Source organism: Urocitellus parryii, chromosome 4 (genome assembly GCF_045843805.1).
Source record: "Urocitellus parryii isolate mUroPar1 chromosome 4, mUroPar1.hap1, whole genome shotgun sequence".
In the NCBI taxonomy this organism is placed as follows: Eukaryota; Metazoa; Chordata; class Mammalia; order Rodentia; family Sciuridae; genus Urocitellus; species Urocitellus parryii.
In genome coordinates, this window is record NC_135534.1 from 112,163,844 (window position 1) to 112,182,811 (window position 18,968).

At 34.6% G+C, this 18,968-nt stretch overlaps 1 protein-coding gene and 1 non-coding gene across 2 annotated transcripts in view; both read left to right on the plus strand.

Moving 5' to 3' along the window:
• The window catches only part of Ccdc15 (coiled-coil domain containing 15), a 67,711-nt gene extending 48,965 nt beyond the window's left edge, over window positions 1–18,746 (plus strand). The window contains exons 14-16 of the mRNA XM_077797778.1: window positions 16,345–16,521; window positions 16,845–16,993; window positions 18,072–18,746. Coding sequence (XP_077653904.1) covers window positions 16,345–16,521; window positions 16,845–16,993; window positions 18,072–18,193 — 448 coding nt within the window. The 3' untranslated portion in view covers window positions 18,194–18,746. The remainder of the gene's footprint in view (window positions 1–16,344; window positions 16,522–16,844; window positions 16,994–18,071) is intronic.
• Window positions 3,355–3,427, plus strand: Trnav-uac (transfer RNA valine (anticodon UAC)). Its single transcript has one exon. It is a non-coding gene; the product is annotated as a tRNA-Val (tRNA).
• Window positions 18,747–18,968: the final 222 nt, after the last annotated feature.

The following is an 18,968-nucleotide window of genomic DNA, read 5'->3' on the forward strand; positions in this document are numbered from 1 at the left end:
GAAAACCCAGAATTCTCAGTAGTCCATGCTTCATTGAACAGGTATGAATGAGAGTTGGTCTCATAGTATTGTTTAGGAAATAGTAGCTCATTGGTTTCAAAATAACTTTTAGTACTTGGCCTTTTCAACATGTATTAATTAATAAGTTCTAGTCTTTAATCAATTCTGTTTCTTTTTGGTGTTAGGAATTGAACCCAGGGCCTTGTGAATGCTCTCAAACAGCTTCACAGTGCTCACAGGGAAACCTTTTGTGAAAGGAAGAGTCAACTGATAAGGCAAATTTCATTATTGTCGTATTTTAAGAAATTGCTATAGCCTCTCTACTATAGCATGCACTCCACTACTGAGTTACATCTCCAGCAAATCATATTTCTTCACAAAAGCTCTTTTCTTATGCCTTTTCTGAATTACTCATTTCCTATCTACTCCTAAGTAGGTATTTTTAATGAGTATAATGAGTAGATACATAATAAACTATATATACTTAAAGTACAAAATGTAGTAAGTTTCAGCATATGTATACACACATGAAACCACCACTAAAGTCAAGAGAATAAATATATCTAACATCCCCAAAAGTCTTCTCATGTATCTTGCTAACCCCTCCTTCCTGCCTCTTCTACTAAGTCTTCTGCAGGCAACTGTTTTGTTTTCTGTCACTGTAGATTGGTTTGCATTTTTTAGACTTAAGTATAGGAATACCTTGGAGATATTGTGAGTTCAATTTCAAACCACTGCAATAAAGTGAATATCATAACAGAGAGTCCCATGAATTTTTTGATTTCCCAGTGCATGTAAAAACTATGTTTAGGGGCTGAGGTTGTAGCTCAATGGTAAAGCACTTGCCTAATATATGTGAAGCACTGGGTTCAATCCTTCCACACCACAAATGGATACAATACTAACTACAACTAAAAAAAATTTTTAAATACCATGTTTATACAATACTGTAGTCTATTAAGTGCAATAGCATTATGTCTATAAAATGTATGTGATTAAAAATTCATTGTTGCTAAAAAATGCTAAGGTTCATCTGAGCATTTAGCAAGTCATAATTTTGCTGGTTGAGCATCTTGCCTCACTGTTGATTGTTGCTAACTGATCAGAGTGGTGGTTGCTGAAGGTTGGGGTGGCTGTAGCAATTTCTTAAAATAAGACCATAATGGAATTTACCACATCAGGTGGCTCTTCCTTTCATGAAAGATTTTCCTATAGCAATGTGATTTTTTTAATAGCATTTTACCCACAGTAGAACTTTTTTCAAAATTGTAGCCCATCCTCTTAAACCCTGCTTCTGCTTTATCAACTAAATTTGTGTTATATTCTAAATCCTTAGTTGTCTTTTCAACACTGTTAACATTTTCAACAAAAGTAGATTCCAACCAGGTGCAGTGGCATACTTCCTGTCCCAGCGGCTCAAGAGGCTTCAGCAAGAAGATTGCAAGTTCAAAACCAGCCTCATTAATGGCGAGGCTCTAAACAACTCAGTGGGACCCTGTCTCTAAATAAAATACAGAAAAAGCCTGGAGATGTGGCTCAGTAGTTGAGTGCCCCTGAGTTCAATCCTTGGTATCCGCCTCCCTAAAAAAAGTAGATTCTGGTTCAAAAAAAAAAAAAAAAAAAACATTTGCTCATCCATGAGAAGCAACTCCTCATCTTTTAAAGGTTTATCATGAGATTACAGCAATTCAGTCATATCTTCAAGGCTTCATTTTGAATTCTAGTCCTCTTACTCTTTCTACCATATCTGCAGTTACTTCCTTCACAAAGTCTTGAATCCCTAAATATCTACCACAAGAGTTGTGATTAACTTCTTTCAAGTTCCTTTTACTGTTGATATTTTGACCTCTCCTGTGAATCATAAATGCTTTTAGTGGCATCTAAGAAGGCTTACAGTTTATTTTGCCCCAGTGCATTAGAGAAATAAGTATATATGACAATCATAGCCTTAAAAAATATATTCTGCAAATAATAAGACTTAAAAGTTCAAATTATTCCCTGTGTCATAGAATGGATGTTGTGTTAGTAGGCATTAAAATAGCATTACTCTTATTGTTCATCTCCATCAGAGTTCTTGGTTAACCAAGTGCATTGTCAATCAGCAATAATATTTTGAAAGAAATATTTTTCTTTGATCAGTAGTATCAACAGTGGGCATAAATTATTTAGTAAACCATATTGTAAACAGACATGCCATCATCCTAGCTTTGTTCCATTTATAGAACATAGGACTTTCATTGCTAAGAAAAGCCAGTGCCTGGTTTCAAAGCTTCAAAGGACAGGCTGCCTTATCTTGTTAATGGCTAATGCAGCTGGTGACTTATGCTGAAACCAGTGCTCATCTACCATTCCCAAAATTCTGGGGGCCTTAAGAACATACTAACATTTCAGCATTTTATATTTATATTTTATATTACAGCAGTATATGAGGGTTCGAGTTTCTTTACATTCTCACGACTCTTGTCATGATCAGTCTTTTTTATTTTAGTTATTTGAATAGGTGGTTGTGCAGTGATATCTCATTGTAGTTTTAGTTTGCATTTCCCAAGTGATAATGACATTGAACTTATTTCCATGCATTTCTTTGCCATCTCTGTGTTGGTTTTGGTGGTCTGTTGAAAAATCAAATTTTAAATTTGGATTGTTGTCTTACTGTTGAGGTTCAAGAGTCCTTTACTATAATGTGGATACAAATCCTTTATCAAATATATGCTTTGTGAAGATCTTCTTCCAGTCTATGGCTTGTTTCTTATCTTCACATTGTCTTTTAAAGAGAAGTTTTACATTTTGATGAATTCCCGTTCTTCAGTTTATTCTTTTATAGATTGTGTCATATTTAACAAATCCCTGCATAACCTAAGGTCACAAAGATTTTCTTCTATGCTTTCTTCTTGAACGATTATCCTTTTAAGTTTTATATTTAGGTCTGTGATCTAGGTTGAGTTAATTTTCATACATGGTGGAAGGGCTGTTTTTGTATGGTGAAAGGCTATATTTTTTCCATACTGCATTGCTTTTGTGTGTTTGTCAAAAATCAGTTGTGGGGGGGGCTGGGATTGTGGCTCAGTGGTAGAACGCTTGCCTAGCATGTGTGAGGCACTGGATTCTATTTTCAGCAGAACATATAAAGAAATAAAAATAAAGGTCCATCAACAACTAAAAAAATATTTTTTTAAAAAAATCAGTTGTTCAACAAACAATAAAAAAGAAGATCGATAAATTGGACATGATCAAAATTTAAAAATAAAGTGAAAAGACAACTATGAAATAGTAGAAAGTATTTGTAAATCTGTATCTGATAAAGGACATACCTAGAACATATAATAGCAACTCAATAATAAAAAAGACAAGGCTGGGGGTATAGCTCAGTTGGTAGAGTGCTTGCCTTACATGCACAAGGTCCTGGATTCAATCCCCAGTGTCACCAAAATAATAATAAATATAATAATAATTAAAAAGTTAATCTAACTTAGAAGTAGACAAGAGGCTGGACATGTAGCTTAGTGTAGAGTGCCTACCTAACATCTATTTTTAACCCCAGCACTGAAAAAAAAAAAAGTGGACAAAGATTTAGATTGATATTTCTCCCAGGAAAACAAAAATAGCTAATATATACATGAAAAAATATGATCAACATTATTAGTTATTGGAAATGGAAATCAGAACCACAGGATACCAGTTTACAACCATTAGAATAGCCATGATTACATAAAAGATAATCGCAAAATATTGGTCAGGATGTGGAGAAATTGTAATTCTCCTACATCCCTAGTGGGAAATTGCAATAACATAGGCACTTTGAAAACTAGCATCACAATGTCTGAAAACTGATAAATAGAGAAAATAACATGTAGCATAGTCATACAATGGGATATCAGCAGTAAAAAAGAAGTACTACTATAACATGGATAGACTTTGAAAACATTATGCCAGGTGAAAGAAGCCAGTCACAAAAGGTTAACTACATATTGGATAATCCCATTTATATGAAATGTCTAGTGAAGGCAGATCTATAGACAGGAAGGTTAGCGGTTGCTTAGGTTTGTGGGAGAAGTAGAGAGTGACTACTCATTGGTACAATATTTCCTTTTGGAATGATGGAAATGTTCTCTAATAACATTATAGTGGTGATGAAATTAGTGGTATGTAAATTATAACTCCCGTAAATGTGTTTGAGAATGAGTTGTCTGAGTGTGTATAGGGGGATTATTTCTGACTTTCTCTTCTGTTTCATCAATCTGTCTGTCTCTCTTTATATTAATACCATGAAATTCCAATTAGTGCAGCTTTATAATAATGCTTGAAATTAGTATTAGATTTCCAATTTTTTCTTTTCAGTTATCTTGGGTATTCTAAGCCCTTTGCATTTCCACGTGAATTTAATAATCAGATCAATGTTTCAAATTCCACAAGAAAATCTTCTTGGTTAATTGGGATTGTGTTCAATCTCAAGGGGAAATTTTAATATTGATTTTATAACAATATTGAGTCTTCCACCCCATGATCAGGCATATCTCTCCATTTATATAACTCTTTAATTTTCCTCAGCAATATTTTTTAGTTTTCCATGTATAGGTAATTCATGTCTTTTGTCAGATCTATCCCTAAATATTACATATTTTTGATCTATTTTAAATGGTACTGTTTTAAAATTTCACGTTATGATAGTTGGTACTATGTAGAAATGCACAATTAACTTTTGGATATTAATCTTGGGCCCTGTGACCTTACTAAAGTTATTTATAAATTCCTCTTGATTTTTACATAGCTATCAACTTCAATTAAAGACTGTTTTATCTCCGTCTTTAAATTGGATGTATTTTATTTCTTCTTTCTTGCCAGAATGCACTGCTAGAACTTCCAGTACAATGTTGAACAGAATCTATGAGAGTAGACAGTCCCTGATCTTGGAGAGGAAGCATTTAGTCTTTCGTCATTAAGTATGACATTAGCTGTGGATTTTCAATAAACGCTGTTTATCAAACTAAGGAAGTTCCCTTCTCTTCCTAGTTTTTTAAGAAATCGGTGTTGGAGATAGACATGGGGGCACGTACTTGTAATTCCAGCGATTCAGGTGACTGAGGCAGGAGAATCGCAAGTTTCAGGACAGCCTCAGCAACTTAGTGAGGCCCTAAGCAACTTAGCAATGTCCTGTCTCAAAATAAAAGATAAAAAGCATTGGGGATGTAACTCAATGGTAAAATGTCCCTGGATTCAATCCCTCATACAAAAACAAAGAGAAAAAGTTGTTGGTTTTGTAAAATTCTTTTTCTGTTGAGATAATTGTAGTTTTTCTTTTTGTATTTTGTTAATAAGTTGAATTATGCTGTTTGACTTTTGAATGTGAAACCAACTCTATTCCTGGAGTTTACCCTACTTGGTAATAATATATTATCCTTTAAATATGTTGTTTGATTTTATTTCCTAAAATTTTGTTTAGAATTTTTTTGCCTTTTTAAATTTTTTTTGTTTGTTTTAATTATATATGACAGTAGAATGCACTTTGACACATCATACATAAATGGCGTATAACTTCTCATTTGTTTGGTTGTACACAATGTAGAATCACACTGGTTGTGTAGTCATATGTGAACATAGAATTTTTACATCTATGATTTGAGAGATATTAGCTGGTACTTTTTCTTTCTTTTTTTTTAAAAAAATATTTATTTAGTTGTAGATGAACACACAGTATCTTTGTTTTCCTGTGGTGCTGAGTGAGGATCCCAGTGAGGATTGAACACTTTGCTTTACCACTGAGCTAAAGCCCCAACCCCAGTATTTTTCTTTGTCCAATATCTTTGTCATGTTTTGGCTTCAGGGTAATGCTAGCCTTATAGAATGAACTGGGAATTATCATCTCCAATTTTATTGAAAGACTTTATATACAATTGGTATTAATTTTTGCTTAAGTATTTAGTAGAATTTGCCAATAAATCCATCTGGTTCTGGACTTCTCATTGTCCAGAAAAATTCTTAGCTATATTTTCAATAGTCATGAATATAGGGCTATTTGTGTTACTAGTTTTTTTCTTAAGTGAGCTTTTAAGTATTTTGTGTCTTCCAAATAATTTGTCATTTCATCTAAATTGACAAATTTAATATCATAAAATTGTCCTTAGTCTTCTTTTAATATTCATAGAATTTGAAGTGTAATATCAACTCTTATTTTTTATATTAATATTTTTTATCCTTCCATAGTCCCACTGACTCAAGATTTATAAATTTTATTAATCTTATTATAATGTTTTTTTGGGTTTCATTAATTTCCTTGTATCATTTTTATGTTTTCTGATTCACTGATTTCAGTTTCAAATCTGTTATTTCTTCTGATTACCTTGGGCTTGATTTCTTCCTCTTTTAAATTTCTTAAGATAAAAGCTAAGATCTTTGATTTGAGACCCTTCTTTTTATGTTTTTAGCAGAAGCATTTAGTAGTATAAATTTTCCACTAAATATTCTTGAGCAGCATCTAATAAATTCATTTTCATTTAGTTCAAAATTTCTTCTAATTTATGCTTTTTATTTCTTCTCTGATCATGGGTTAGAGTATGTTACTTAGATTCTAAGCACATGGGGATTTTTATTTAATTTTCAAATACATGGCAATTTTACAAGTATCTGTTTGTTATTGATTTCTTATTTAATTCCATGTGGTTAGAGAGTACTATGCTATGAGTTGAATTCTTTCAAATTTATTGACGTTTGATTTATGGCCCAGAATATTGTCCATGTTGGTAAATGTTCCAAGTTCAAGAGCCTTACAATAGAATAGTGTACATCCTGCTCTTCTATAAATATAGTGTTACATAAATGTCCCTTAGATTGAGTTGGGTAATGTTAGTCAACTTTATTATAGCCTCACCATTTTCTGCCTACTTAACTTTTAGTAATTTGGGGAAGGGTATTGAAAGTTATGCCTGTAACTGAATTTGTTTGTATCTCCTTATACCTCTCTCAGTCTTTCCTTTATTTTGAAGCTGTTTTCAGGTACATAAGTGTTGGGGTTGTTATGTCTCTTTTCCTTATCCCTGATAGTTGTTTCTGGTTGAAATCTGCATTTCTGGTGTGTGTGTATGTGTGTTGTGTGTGTGTGTATGTATATCTATACATGCACACATGTACATATATACGTACACATTTATATTACATATTTTATATTACATACATATATACATATATATGCATAATATATGTATGTATATATACATGTCTGATGTATGTGTATATGTCTGGTGTATGTGTGTGATTCTAGCCTTTTAACTAGTGTGGCATAATATATCTTTTCTTCTACCCTTTTATTTTAAATTATTTGTACCTTTACATTTAAAATACATTTTTTGTCCACAACATGTAGTCAGGTCTCAAATTTTTGCCATAAGTGACAATCTCTGCCTTTAATTAAGTTGTTCAGACCATTTTACATCTAATAGGATTATCGATAGTGTTAGAAATGAGTATATCATTTGCTATTTGTTTCCTATTGTTTTACCTGTTCTTTGTTTTCTTTTTCTGCCTTGTTTTGAATTACTTTTCAATTTTTATGATTCCATTTAATCTCCTTTGTTGTTGTAACTCAATCAGTAGTTGTAACTCTTTGTTATGTTATTTTATTGAATATTCTAGAGTTTATACTATACATCACCAATTTTTCACTGTCTGCTTTAAAATGGTATTGTACCACTTCAAGTATATAATAATATATTTCCATTTTTCCCATTCTGTGCTTTATATTCATATTTTCATGCATTTTACTTTTTACACATAAAATGTGTTGTTATTTTTTTTTTTGGCTTAAGCAACCAATTTTAAAGAGATTTAAATAGTGAGAAATATCATAAATATATAAACCCATAGTATCATTTTCTTCGTCCTGAAAGATAGCTTTTAACATTGCTTAAAGTTGTGAGTCTACTGGAGATGAAATTTATTTCAACTTTTGTATGTCTGAAAACAACTTATTTTCATCTTTTAAAACTTATTCATTTATTTATGTGACACGTTTTTAAAATTATAGTAAAAAAACACATAAAATAAAATTTACCATTTTAACCATTTTTAACCACATAGGAGTGTTAAGTATACTTACACTATTTTGAAACAGATCTGCAGATCCTGAAGATGTGAAATCTGTTCTCTTGAAACAACTTCTCTTTTCTCCTTTTCCTCAGCCCCCAGTAACCACCATTCTGCTTTGTGTCTCTGTGAATTTGATGTTAAACCTTACTATAAATGACATCATATACTTTTTGTCTTTTTTGCCTGGCTTATTTCACTTAGCATACTGTCCTTAAAGCTCATCCATGTTGTTGCATGTGATAAGATTTGCTTCTTTTTTTAAAGGCTGAATAATATTCCATTATATCTATATATCAAAATTTGTTTATCCATTGATCTGTCAACTTACATTTGGGTTCTGTCCACCTCTTAGTTATTATGAATTAGTGCTTCTCTGGAAATGAAAGTACAAGTATGTTTTTGAGACATTCCTTTTAATTCTTTAATTCTTTAGGATTTGTACATAAAAGTGAGGTTACTGGATCATGTAGTTGTTTTTCATAATAGTACACTACTTTATAATCCCAACCATGCACAAGGGTTTCAATGTCTCATATCCTCATTTTTTTGTTTGTTTGTTTCTTTCTTTTCTTTTCCGTTTTTTTATTTTTTTTTTATTTTTTATTTTTTTTTTTTGTGGGATTGGGAATTAAACCCTCAGGGGGCTCTACCACTAGAGCTTGCCCAGCCTTTTATTTTTTGAGACTGGTTCTCACTGTTTGGACTTGAACTTGCAGTTCTCCTGCCCCCCACCTCCTGTATGGCTGGGATTACAAGTGTGTGCCACCATATTTGTTTTGATAATAGCCATACTGGTGGATAGGCAGTGATCATTTCATTGTGACTTTGGTTTGCATTTTCTTGATAATTAGTGATATTGAGCATCTCTTCATTGATTGATTATTTTCCTCATTATGAGTTTTACGTGCCTGTTGGATCATTGATGGGATATATGACATTGTGAATTTTATTGGTTGCTAGATGTGTTGGTCAACTTCTGTTGCTATATAAAATAACTGAGATAATTTACTTAACAAAGAGAAAAGGTTTTTTTGGCTAATGGTTTCAGAAACTCTAGATCATGATTGGTTGACCCTGCTACTTTGGACTTGTGGCAAAGCACCACATTATGGCAGAAGGCTTATGGTGGAGTGCTTACCTCATGGCCAGAGAGTAGAAAGAGAAAATAAGAAAGGGGTTAAAATTTCACAGTCCCCAAAGAACTAAGGACCTCCTATTAGGCCTCATTTCCTCAAGTGTCACCTTCCAAGAACACCAAGCTGGGAACCAAGCTTTTGTAATACCAGATTCATGGGACCCCAATAGACCTTTAACATTTAACTTTTAGTGTTACAGATGTCCATCCCCATAAGATATAGTTAAATAATTTAATGTCATCTGATCTTGCAAAATCCTTTTACTAGTATGACCTCTGTGTCTAATAGAGAAACCTTTAATTCTGTTTCTTAGGGCTCCATAATCATACTAGCAAACACCACGCCTACCTGTATAGGTTAGGAATATCTGTAGGCCTTAAACTAAAAAATACTCTGGCAGTTCCTCTTGATAGTTTTTTTGTTTATTTTGTTTTGTTTTGTTTTGTTTTTGATAGTTATCAGGCATTTCTGCCTAAGAATCTCTTTTGTAAACTCCAGTCTTGATCAGGAGGTTATGTGGCCCAAAGATGCAAAGCTCTTTAGAGAATTCCTCTGTTCCCTACATTCAGACTGACTCTGAGGGCAAGAGCCAAATATTGATTTTCTTGGCCCTTTTAATTTAACTTTAATTTAAGTACTGAGCTTTAATGTCTCTCTATCCTGTAGGTGATGACTTATTATCTTAAATTAACCCAGGTTGTGTGTTCTTAAAGCAATACCTCTGCAAACATTAACAGGCAATCTTTAGACCGTTTATAAGAAAACTACAAAATAAAATTAACAAGAGTAAAAACATATTTAGTTCATGTAATAGCTACCTTGAATTTTGGCTGAGTTATACATTATATCCCCTGTTTGATATCCTAGTAATCTTGACAAAAAACAACTTTTGAACACAAGTTTAAATAAACTGAAATCTGGCCTACTTCTTTTGTAGTCATTCTTACATGTAGTAAGATGGGAAACAGAGCCTTATCTCAGGTAAGGCGGGGCTCTTCATAAATCTTAAATGCTCTAATTCTGAAGCTGATCTTTGCTTCTTAAATATCATTTTACAAAGTTTACATAAATTGTTTGAGGTCACATGAATATTAGCTAACACAATATGATATCACATTTAAAACATGAATTAAAGAAAGGCTGAAGCTTTTAACCTTCTGTGGAAAAGTAGCAAAGTACTTTTGTGTTTTACAATATTAACCTTTACATAGATTAGGCTCTCATTAACTTAAAAAAACATATAAATTGTACCTCAGTGTAAAAAGTAACATAAAACCTTATATATCTTATTGATAACAGGTCCAGTTATAGAACATTAAATGATATAAGTAAATCTCCAATATGTTTTTCTTTTAAGCCTAAAATTACCATACAACTTTAGAACACCAGCTTGACACAACGCTCTTTTAAAGCTTCTCCCTTACAGACTTGTATACCTGGAATATATGAGCACATTAATAGCACCACAATTACATTGATGTTTTTATATTAGCCAAGTTTAGCTTTTAAAGAAATGACAGTACAATGCTCTAAAATAACAGTTCTTGTTTACCCAGCTGTTTAATTTCTTTAAGATTACTTGCTCTAGAAAAAAGAAACAAAACTTAACTTTTGGGCCTTTGTATATAGAAATCTTCTATAAACCTTTGTATATAAAATCACGTCTGTTTACCATTTCATGAAAACACAATGTCTAAGTATATAGAACCTGTTGAGACTTTAAATTTCAGTAATCTTTTCAGTGATGACAAAGCAACTTTAAACCTTTTTTCTTATTTACCAACCTATGAAAACATCAATAATGTTACCCAATGCAATTCAAGGAGTTAAGAGTACTCGATGGTATATTTAACATTTAGCATTTTAACCTTGTAAATCAATCAGATATCTAACAAAATTACTCATAAATGAATAATCCCATGTCAAATCTACTTTTACTTATTTTATCAAATTATCAGACAAGTGTATTGAACAGTGTTAGCCATTTTTTCTTGTTGAAGGAAAAGTCCTAGAACCAAGGCATATCAGGAATTTCATAGACATCAACATTTTATTAGTATTTTTTGAACACCTAGAAAAACTTGTAAGCTTAATTTTAATGACATTTTTATTTTTATCTCTTCACCCAATTTAAATCAAACTGTTTAAATCACGTGAATTAAAGATATTTGGATCCATTTTTTAAAAAATTTTATGATCATTCCTTATATATCTGCCAATTTTCATATCATGTACATGATATATGGACATACGCACATCCAGACATACAACACATAACACAAGTGTGCACACATAACACAATAGTAAAGGCCTTGTAGCTTTTCACAGGTGAAATCTCCATTGCGATGTTTAAAAACTCCACAGTTGAATAAAAATAGAACTTATCAGAAAAACATTAACCTGAGTCTGTAGTATCAAAATCATGAGCTCAAAAAAAATACAGAATCTAAGAAAAAGCAAGAGTCCTGGAAAAAATGACTGGCCAGTAATTAGTATATACCATACAATTTACTTTTTGGCTTAGTCTAGTTTGAGTTCAGGTAAAAGACACTTTTACTTTTTTTTCCCCTTGGGCCTCAGATCAGTCTCCTACTGAGCTTGTGGGCTTCTTCCATTTGCATTTCAATTTAAGTCTTGGCTGAGGTCTGGATGGAGCAGGAAAAACTGCTATTCTGAGGGGAAGCCTCATGCCTAAGGCATTTTAACCATTTTTAGTCCATAATAGACAGGTTTGGATGTTGAAAACTATGATACCTTATTTTCTACCATGCACTCCTTATTATTTTATCTCTGACAACCCAACTTTTAACTGCAATGCTTCAAAAACCCACTCAGATACCAGATTGTTAGTAAAACATCATCTTTTAGACACATTTACATTTGTAGGTAGCCCATTCAGCCAAGATCATTCCTAAGAAACAATTTATAATATCAACACATTATTGCCCATGTCTTAACGGGCCAGAAACAGATACAAACAAAGACACAATGACAGACAGAAAGGAGCTCCAGACTATGGCTGATAGACAGGAACCTTTAAAACAGACTAGATAAGAGAAAAATCTCCCCAAGTTTCCAACTCCCATTTAATTATGACTCCTACACCAGTGGCACCATAGATGTTCTCACAGAGGGGCAATCAAAAGTGTAAAATCAAGGGTCTCCGTGTGGCAACATTCCTGCATTTAGTATCCCCCCCTTTTTTTTTTAAGGAGACAGAGGTGGAGTAATCCTTACAGTGCAGGAAAGGAAGGCGGGAGTTCCCCGAAGCAAAAGGGGCTTGGCAGCTGCTGGGAGGGAGTTCCTCAGTCCTTCCTTTTATTTACAGGATTAGCTCCTCTGGTTTGGTTGGACCCCAGGCACACTCGCATATCTCTTAACTTTCCAGTAGTCAGCTCTCAAAAAGTTCATCTTACATCCTCAGCATGCAGTTGTTTGGAGTGCTAGGCTTCCCCAAGAAGGGGGCTCCTCTAGAGTCCCACCTGGGGTGTCAAAATTTGTAACTGAAAGTTTGGTTCCTGCCCTCGAAGCCAATTAATGCCAATTAAATAATGAGGACAGGATTTTGAGAAAAAGAAAAAGGGAGATTTATTGCTTTGCTAACAAAGGAGAAACACAGGGGACTCCATCCCAAAGGTTGTGACTCTCTTGATCTGGAGGGACAGGGGAGTTTTAAAGGAGTTTCACTTGTTAATTTGGGAGATAAACAGTTCTTAGATCCCCAGCAGACATTTCCCTCTGCAGTGGGTGTACTCAAGGCAGCCAACTAGGGGAAGAAAAGAAAACATTGCTTCCCTAATCCTGCTTAACAAAGGGGGTTAAAGTTTATCAAAGTTCTTTAAAATACAACTCAAAGGGGTATAAGAGGTGAGAACAGAAAATTGACATTTTGATTTACAGGGGAGCTAGAGAAGCATACTAAGGACATTTTTAGGCTAAAATTTGGCTAAAGTTACTCTACACATCTAAAGTAAATCAGAACTCGGGACACTGCATCAGTCCAAAATAAAACAATGCCATCACACAGAGACACAGACAAAAAGCCAAAACACAGATTCCCTTTTCAGATTGCAGACAAATACGGAAGTAGGGTGCTGGCCACAAGCTAACTGTGTAGCAACCCGCCTTCCCCTAAAATCAGATGAACAGATTGGGGGATTCTATATCCCCCTCTGATTGAGTTGGAAGACTCTCTGATGGGGGCCTCGGATGTCTTCCAGTAGCCCCAGCTGGCGACCCTATAGCAAGTCTGCCAAGGCCAGTTGCCAGCCCAGAATACAGATTCTATGGGCCGTAGTCAGAACAAAGCAGACAACAGCACAGCAATAATAAGACTCACGGGTGTTAGACTCTGGTTCGGAGGTCCTGGGGTCTGGGAGATCCCAGATGAGCCCCCAGATGTAATACCAGATTTATGGGACCCCAGTAGACCTCCAGGAGCTGAATCCTATGCAATCACACAAGAGTCTTTATTGCAAGCTTGAGCCTGTGTTAGACCAGGACGCAAGAAAAGACCACTGACTCCAATTAAAATCAAATTAAAGCAAGCTTATTATTTCGACGGGCCGGGCTGCCTCTCCCTCCCAAAACGGCGGGAACAAGACAGCCCCGAGGCTTCTTTGTGGCCCAGTTTTATAGCCCAAAAAGTTACACAAAGGGGAGGGGGTTACAGATAACAACATTCTGAAGAGCATAACACAAGTTTACATTTTTGCTGGCCCCGGCATCAGAATTTATGGAGATCTTAGAGACTCAGAGAGGGTCTTTATCTGGCCAGGGAGGGCCAGAATTTATGAGGCGTCACTAAGGTTTAGGGAAGGGTTGTTATCTGGTCAGGGAAAACCGGACCTGGGTGAGTTCAGGGCACAGGCAGGCATTCCAATCAGCTTTACAACATCAACTAATGGCCAGGCCATACAGACATCCTGATATTTTTACAGAAAATAGAAATGAATCCTTCATAACTTGTGACAAGCTGGCTTCTAATCGAATGAGATAACTAGGCTAGGTATATCACCTGGACTCACAATCATTTCCGACGCAGCAGTCCCAGGAGTGAGTCCCCATCCTTTGTTCAGTGAGTTTTTACAGGTTTGGGGGGATACTCTAAGCATCACACAGCAAATCATTCCACACGGAGGGAAAATCAAACAACAACTCTGACATTGATTAGCACATTCACTGGCAGGAACAAGTTGGATAAGGGTGATTGCTTAGTTCAAGAGGTGGATACATTTGAACTGATTGGTTTAAGCCACAAGGGGTATATGTGCTAAATTACATGGTTTCCTAACATGTTGTCAATCACCGAAACAACTGGGAGGGTCACCTGGCATTTCAGGTATTTTCCCTGTCTCACGCTGATTGGTGGTTGCTAGGGGGTTGCTGTGGGTCATGGTCAGGCATTAGGCCCCATTTTTTGGTCTTTCCAGGAACTAGCATAACTGAGTCAGGGACACCTGGCCGCACAGATCTCTTCTGTTATTTACAGAGAAACAACTCAGCAGGGTGGCTATGTGCCTGGGAGTGCTCTGTGGGTTTTTCCAAGGACAAGGGTCATGCCCCCTCCCTCTGGACAGGCCTTGAGGTAGAAGCTGGCTTCTCAAAAATGGGATTCACATCAGTTTCTCACCTTTAACACATTGGGTCTACGGGGAACCTTCTAGATCCAGACAATAGCACTGGCTATCTTTTTATTCCTATAAAATTTCTTGAGTTTTGTTTTGAGAGGCAGTTAAAGTACTTTGAGGATTCATTTTTACAATTTGTTAAGTGGGTCTAAAGCAATACTCAGTCTAGGACTAAATATTATTGCCCATTATTGAATTAAGATCTTCCTGAATTATGAGTTTTTCAAGTCTGACTGGTGGGAAAAGGCATTGTGCAAACCCTAAGCACTGTTCTCTCTTATTGTTTTGAATGGTTATTTCCCTAGCCTCAGGTAATTTCCTCACATGCATGCTCTAGCCAGTACTCTGCTATATATTAGGCGACTATCTCTGGGTTTCTCTGAGCAGCTCTGTCCCCTCTGGTATTTTGTCCGGTAAGCCCTAGTTGTCTTTGTCTACATTCTAAGCTCCATCTTCTTAACTCAGGGAATTTACGAGGCTCCAGTTGAATTCTCCTGTCTAGTACCAGTGTCTGGAAACTTTCAAGGCAGAAATGCCCGGCACATGTCTAGAATCTTATAATTCATTGTTTCTTGTTTTGTCTGGTTTTCTCCCTCTCCCCATTCTTATATAACAAAATTTTCATGGTTACACTATACTGATAATAGTAACATTCTCATGGACCATTCTTATAGAGCTTTCAACTTCAAAAAGACTTTACAAACGTTATGTCATTTGATTTTCACAACTCAATGCAGTATTGATTTTTATTAACATGCATTAATTATACAAATTAATGGGTTTCACCATGACATTTCCGTACATGCGTATATTATGCATTGATCATGTCCAATATCCCTCTACCCTTTCTCACCCTCACCTCTCTACACTCCCCCATCTCAGTTCCTAATAGTCACTCTTCTACTTTCAGGTCCTCTTTTTTGGTTTGTTTACTTTTTTGCTTTTTCAGTTTCTTTGGTCATTTAAGGTGGGAAGAGAAATCCAGTCCCTATTACTTCACTCTAACCAGAAGCAAAAGTCCTGTCTACTTGTAGTTTTAACTTGAGAGGTCTCTTGTGCTATAATTCTTACAGAAAATAATTTAATAATAGTCACTTTTCATTTCCCTTTGAAAAGCTGTGTATACCGATGACTGTAGGGTAAACTCAAATCAGCAGTATCTTGAAGATACTGATTATTTTTTTTTTTTTTTTTTAGAAAGAGTGAGAGAGAGTGAGAAAGAGGGAGAGAGAGAGAGAGAACTTTAATATTTATTTTTTTCCGTATTTGGCGGACACAGCATCTTTGTCTGTATGTGGTGCTGAGGATCGAACCCGGGCCGCACGCATGCCAGGCGAGCGCGCTACCACTTGAGCCACATCCCCAGCCCGAAGATACTGATTATTAAACTGATTTCCTGACTCTTGTTTCTGGGAGTTTCTTGAGTTATTCGGATGTGGAACCTAACTTTAAATAACAAATTTATGAAATTCCAAATTACGTTATGATTTTATTCTCAGAATTAAGAAAAAGAAAGAGCAACAACGTTATGCTGAAGAGCAGAAGATGGTAAGAATGAACTTTAAGGAAGAACCATGTTCAGGGGAAAAAATGAGTGGTATGTTAGCCCAGTTACAACTTGAAGAACTGAAAGAAACTAGAGAAAAACAACAACAGAGAGAAAAAGAACACATAAGGTAATTTGAAAAGTTTTGCATGAAATTCTGATTCTAGAGGAGACTTAGTAGGAAGTTAGTTCTCTTTTTCATTAAAGAAAATGGACTGTGTTTTCTAATACTTGTCCCTATTTAGGGTACCTAACTTCACTAAATATCTTAATTGGCTAATACCGCTTGTGAATAGCCATATAGTTTTCCTAGTGCTATTTCCCAGTACAACAATGAAGAATCAAGGTATAGAGATATGAAATAATTTTAACAGTTAAAGCTGGTTGTAAAATCGGGATTCATTCTTACTTTTTTCTCAGTAGTTCACCTTGCCTGATCATACTGTTTTATAGATATGTGGAAGCATTACGTGCCCGGGTCCAGGAGAAAATGCAGCTGTATAATATTACTTTACCTCCTTTGTGCTGTTGTGGTCCTAATTTTTGGGATGCTCATCCTGATACCTGTGCCAACAATTGTATTTTCTATAAAAACCACAGAGGTAAGTTTCTCAAAGGAATATTTAAATGGGGCCTAGTAGCAATTAGCAATTAAAAAAAACCAATAAAAGTAGCAATAGTAGTAGTTTAATATTTATTGAAAACATTATAACACCTTTACAAAACAAAGGTGATGAAAATAATTATAGTGAGTTTTTATTTCTCTGTGAAGTTTATTATCTTCTTTCTCTCTGTCATGATGGGGAAATATTTCCAGCTCATTCCACTGTAAAGGGACTTGGGTTCCAGGTCCTTCTTTAACTGAAGACTATTAGAACTTGAATTTGTGTTTTATGTCCAAGTTAGGACTCTGTCCTGTTGAATTTCAGAAAATGATGAACTCTAACAAGAGTTCCAGTTAGATAAAGTGACATCATTCCTGTAACAATAATGTTTCTGTTTCTTGTCTGTCCTTAAATATATTGATTTACATAGTATAGAGATTATGTAGGTCTCACATAGGCATTAAAAAGTATGCTAGTATTTGTAATACTGGTGTGTCTCATATGTGTGATAAGAGCTTATTATCAAATCTGTTATATTTTCAAAAACAGATCTGATAATGCATTCCTATTCTGAAACCTCTAGGGCTCCTGTGACAGTAGAAAATGCATGGCATATTTTGCATATTTTCTCTCTGGCCTCAGGTCACGTCACACTCCTATTTACTATTTCCAATATTACATATTTTGTATACCTTTTACATTGCATACACTCTTCTTTACTCCTGTTAATCCTTAAGACCATCTTAAGTGGTACAACTTCTGGAAATCTTTTTGATCCTCCCTAGAAAGTTATTCATTTTGTGATGACATTTTATATAAGCCACTGGTTTAGAAATATTACATTAATTATTTTTGTGTTCATCTGCTCTTTTTTCTGTTCTCACCATGTATTAAATACTCAAAACATATTTAAATATTTTCTTAATATGTATACATTATTAATGTTAATATTTACTCAGTGGAAAAAATTAATACTTATGAGACTCTGGGTAGAGAAGCGGTACTAAAAGAACAGGGAGTGGGAGAGTTGTTTAAAATTTGACTTTATTCACTGCTGTGCACACCTTTATTGTAGCATATCATCGGGCACTGCATTCAGTCATCAGTTCCTCTGATATCTCCGAGGGAAATTCAACTCTTCGAAGTGCCATTCATAATTTTGCTTCTGCACACAGACGGGCTTTGAAAAATCTGTAATATGAATTTGAAATCAGCTGAATCAACTGGTAGTATTTGAATCTTCATTTAAAATCAACCTTGAGAAATTGTTTAGGAAAAACCATTAAATTGTATCAGCTGTATTGTCTGGAAAGAAATAATATTCTACATAATAACTGTCTCTATAATTAGATATGTGCCTTGGGACCAAGGTTGAAAGTTGACTTCTAAACTTGTCTCTTCTTTGGTGTGAGCCAGAGAAACTATTATTTTAAAAAATGATCAGACAAGGAAGGTCTCTTTGTTTACTCTGCTCTGATCAGAGCAGAGTCTTCGAGACTGTGAGAAATCTTTGAGATTATCTTATTTATGATCTTTCAAAAAATTTATCTTTGAGTTTTGACAATATTGCAAATGTCTGAATGAGGCAGAAAAGAATGAAATAAGCATCTGAGCACCAGTGGCCATCTATACAGCCTTTGGCTTTTCTAGTTGTGTATAGCAAGTAGATATGAGAATAGTCTGAGTTTTATGTACATTTTCTTCTCAGAATTTTCTCTCTCCTAGTTTTTTGTTTTAAATTATTACCTCTTTCCCCATTCAGTGACAATGGGTGTTTTTTAGTTATATTTTGTATTGCAAAAGAAGTCAAATAAACTATCTTTTAAATATCTTTTATGTGAAATAATTATGAGTGACATTTCAAAATGTGAATAATCTAAATTATAAAAATTATTTTTCTTGCTTTCTCTTTTGTACAGTGCTGAAGAAATACTTTTTATCTCTAAAAATGCCTGATCTTCTATCCAGGCCA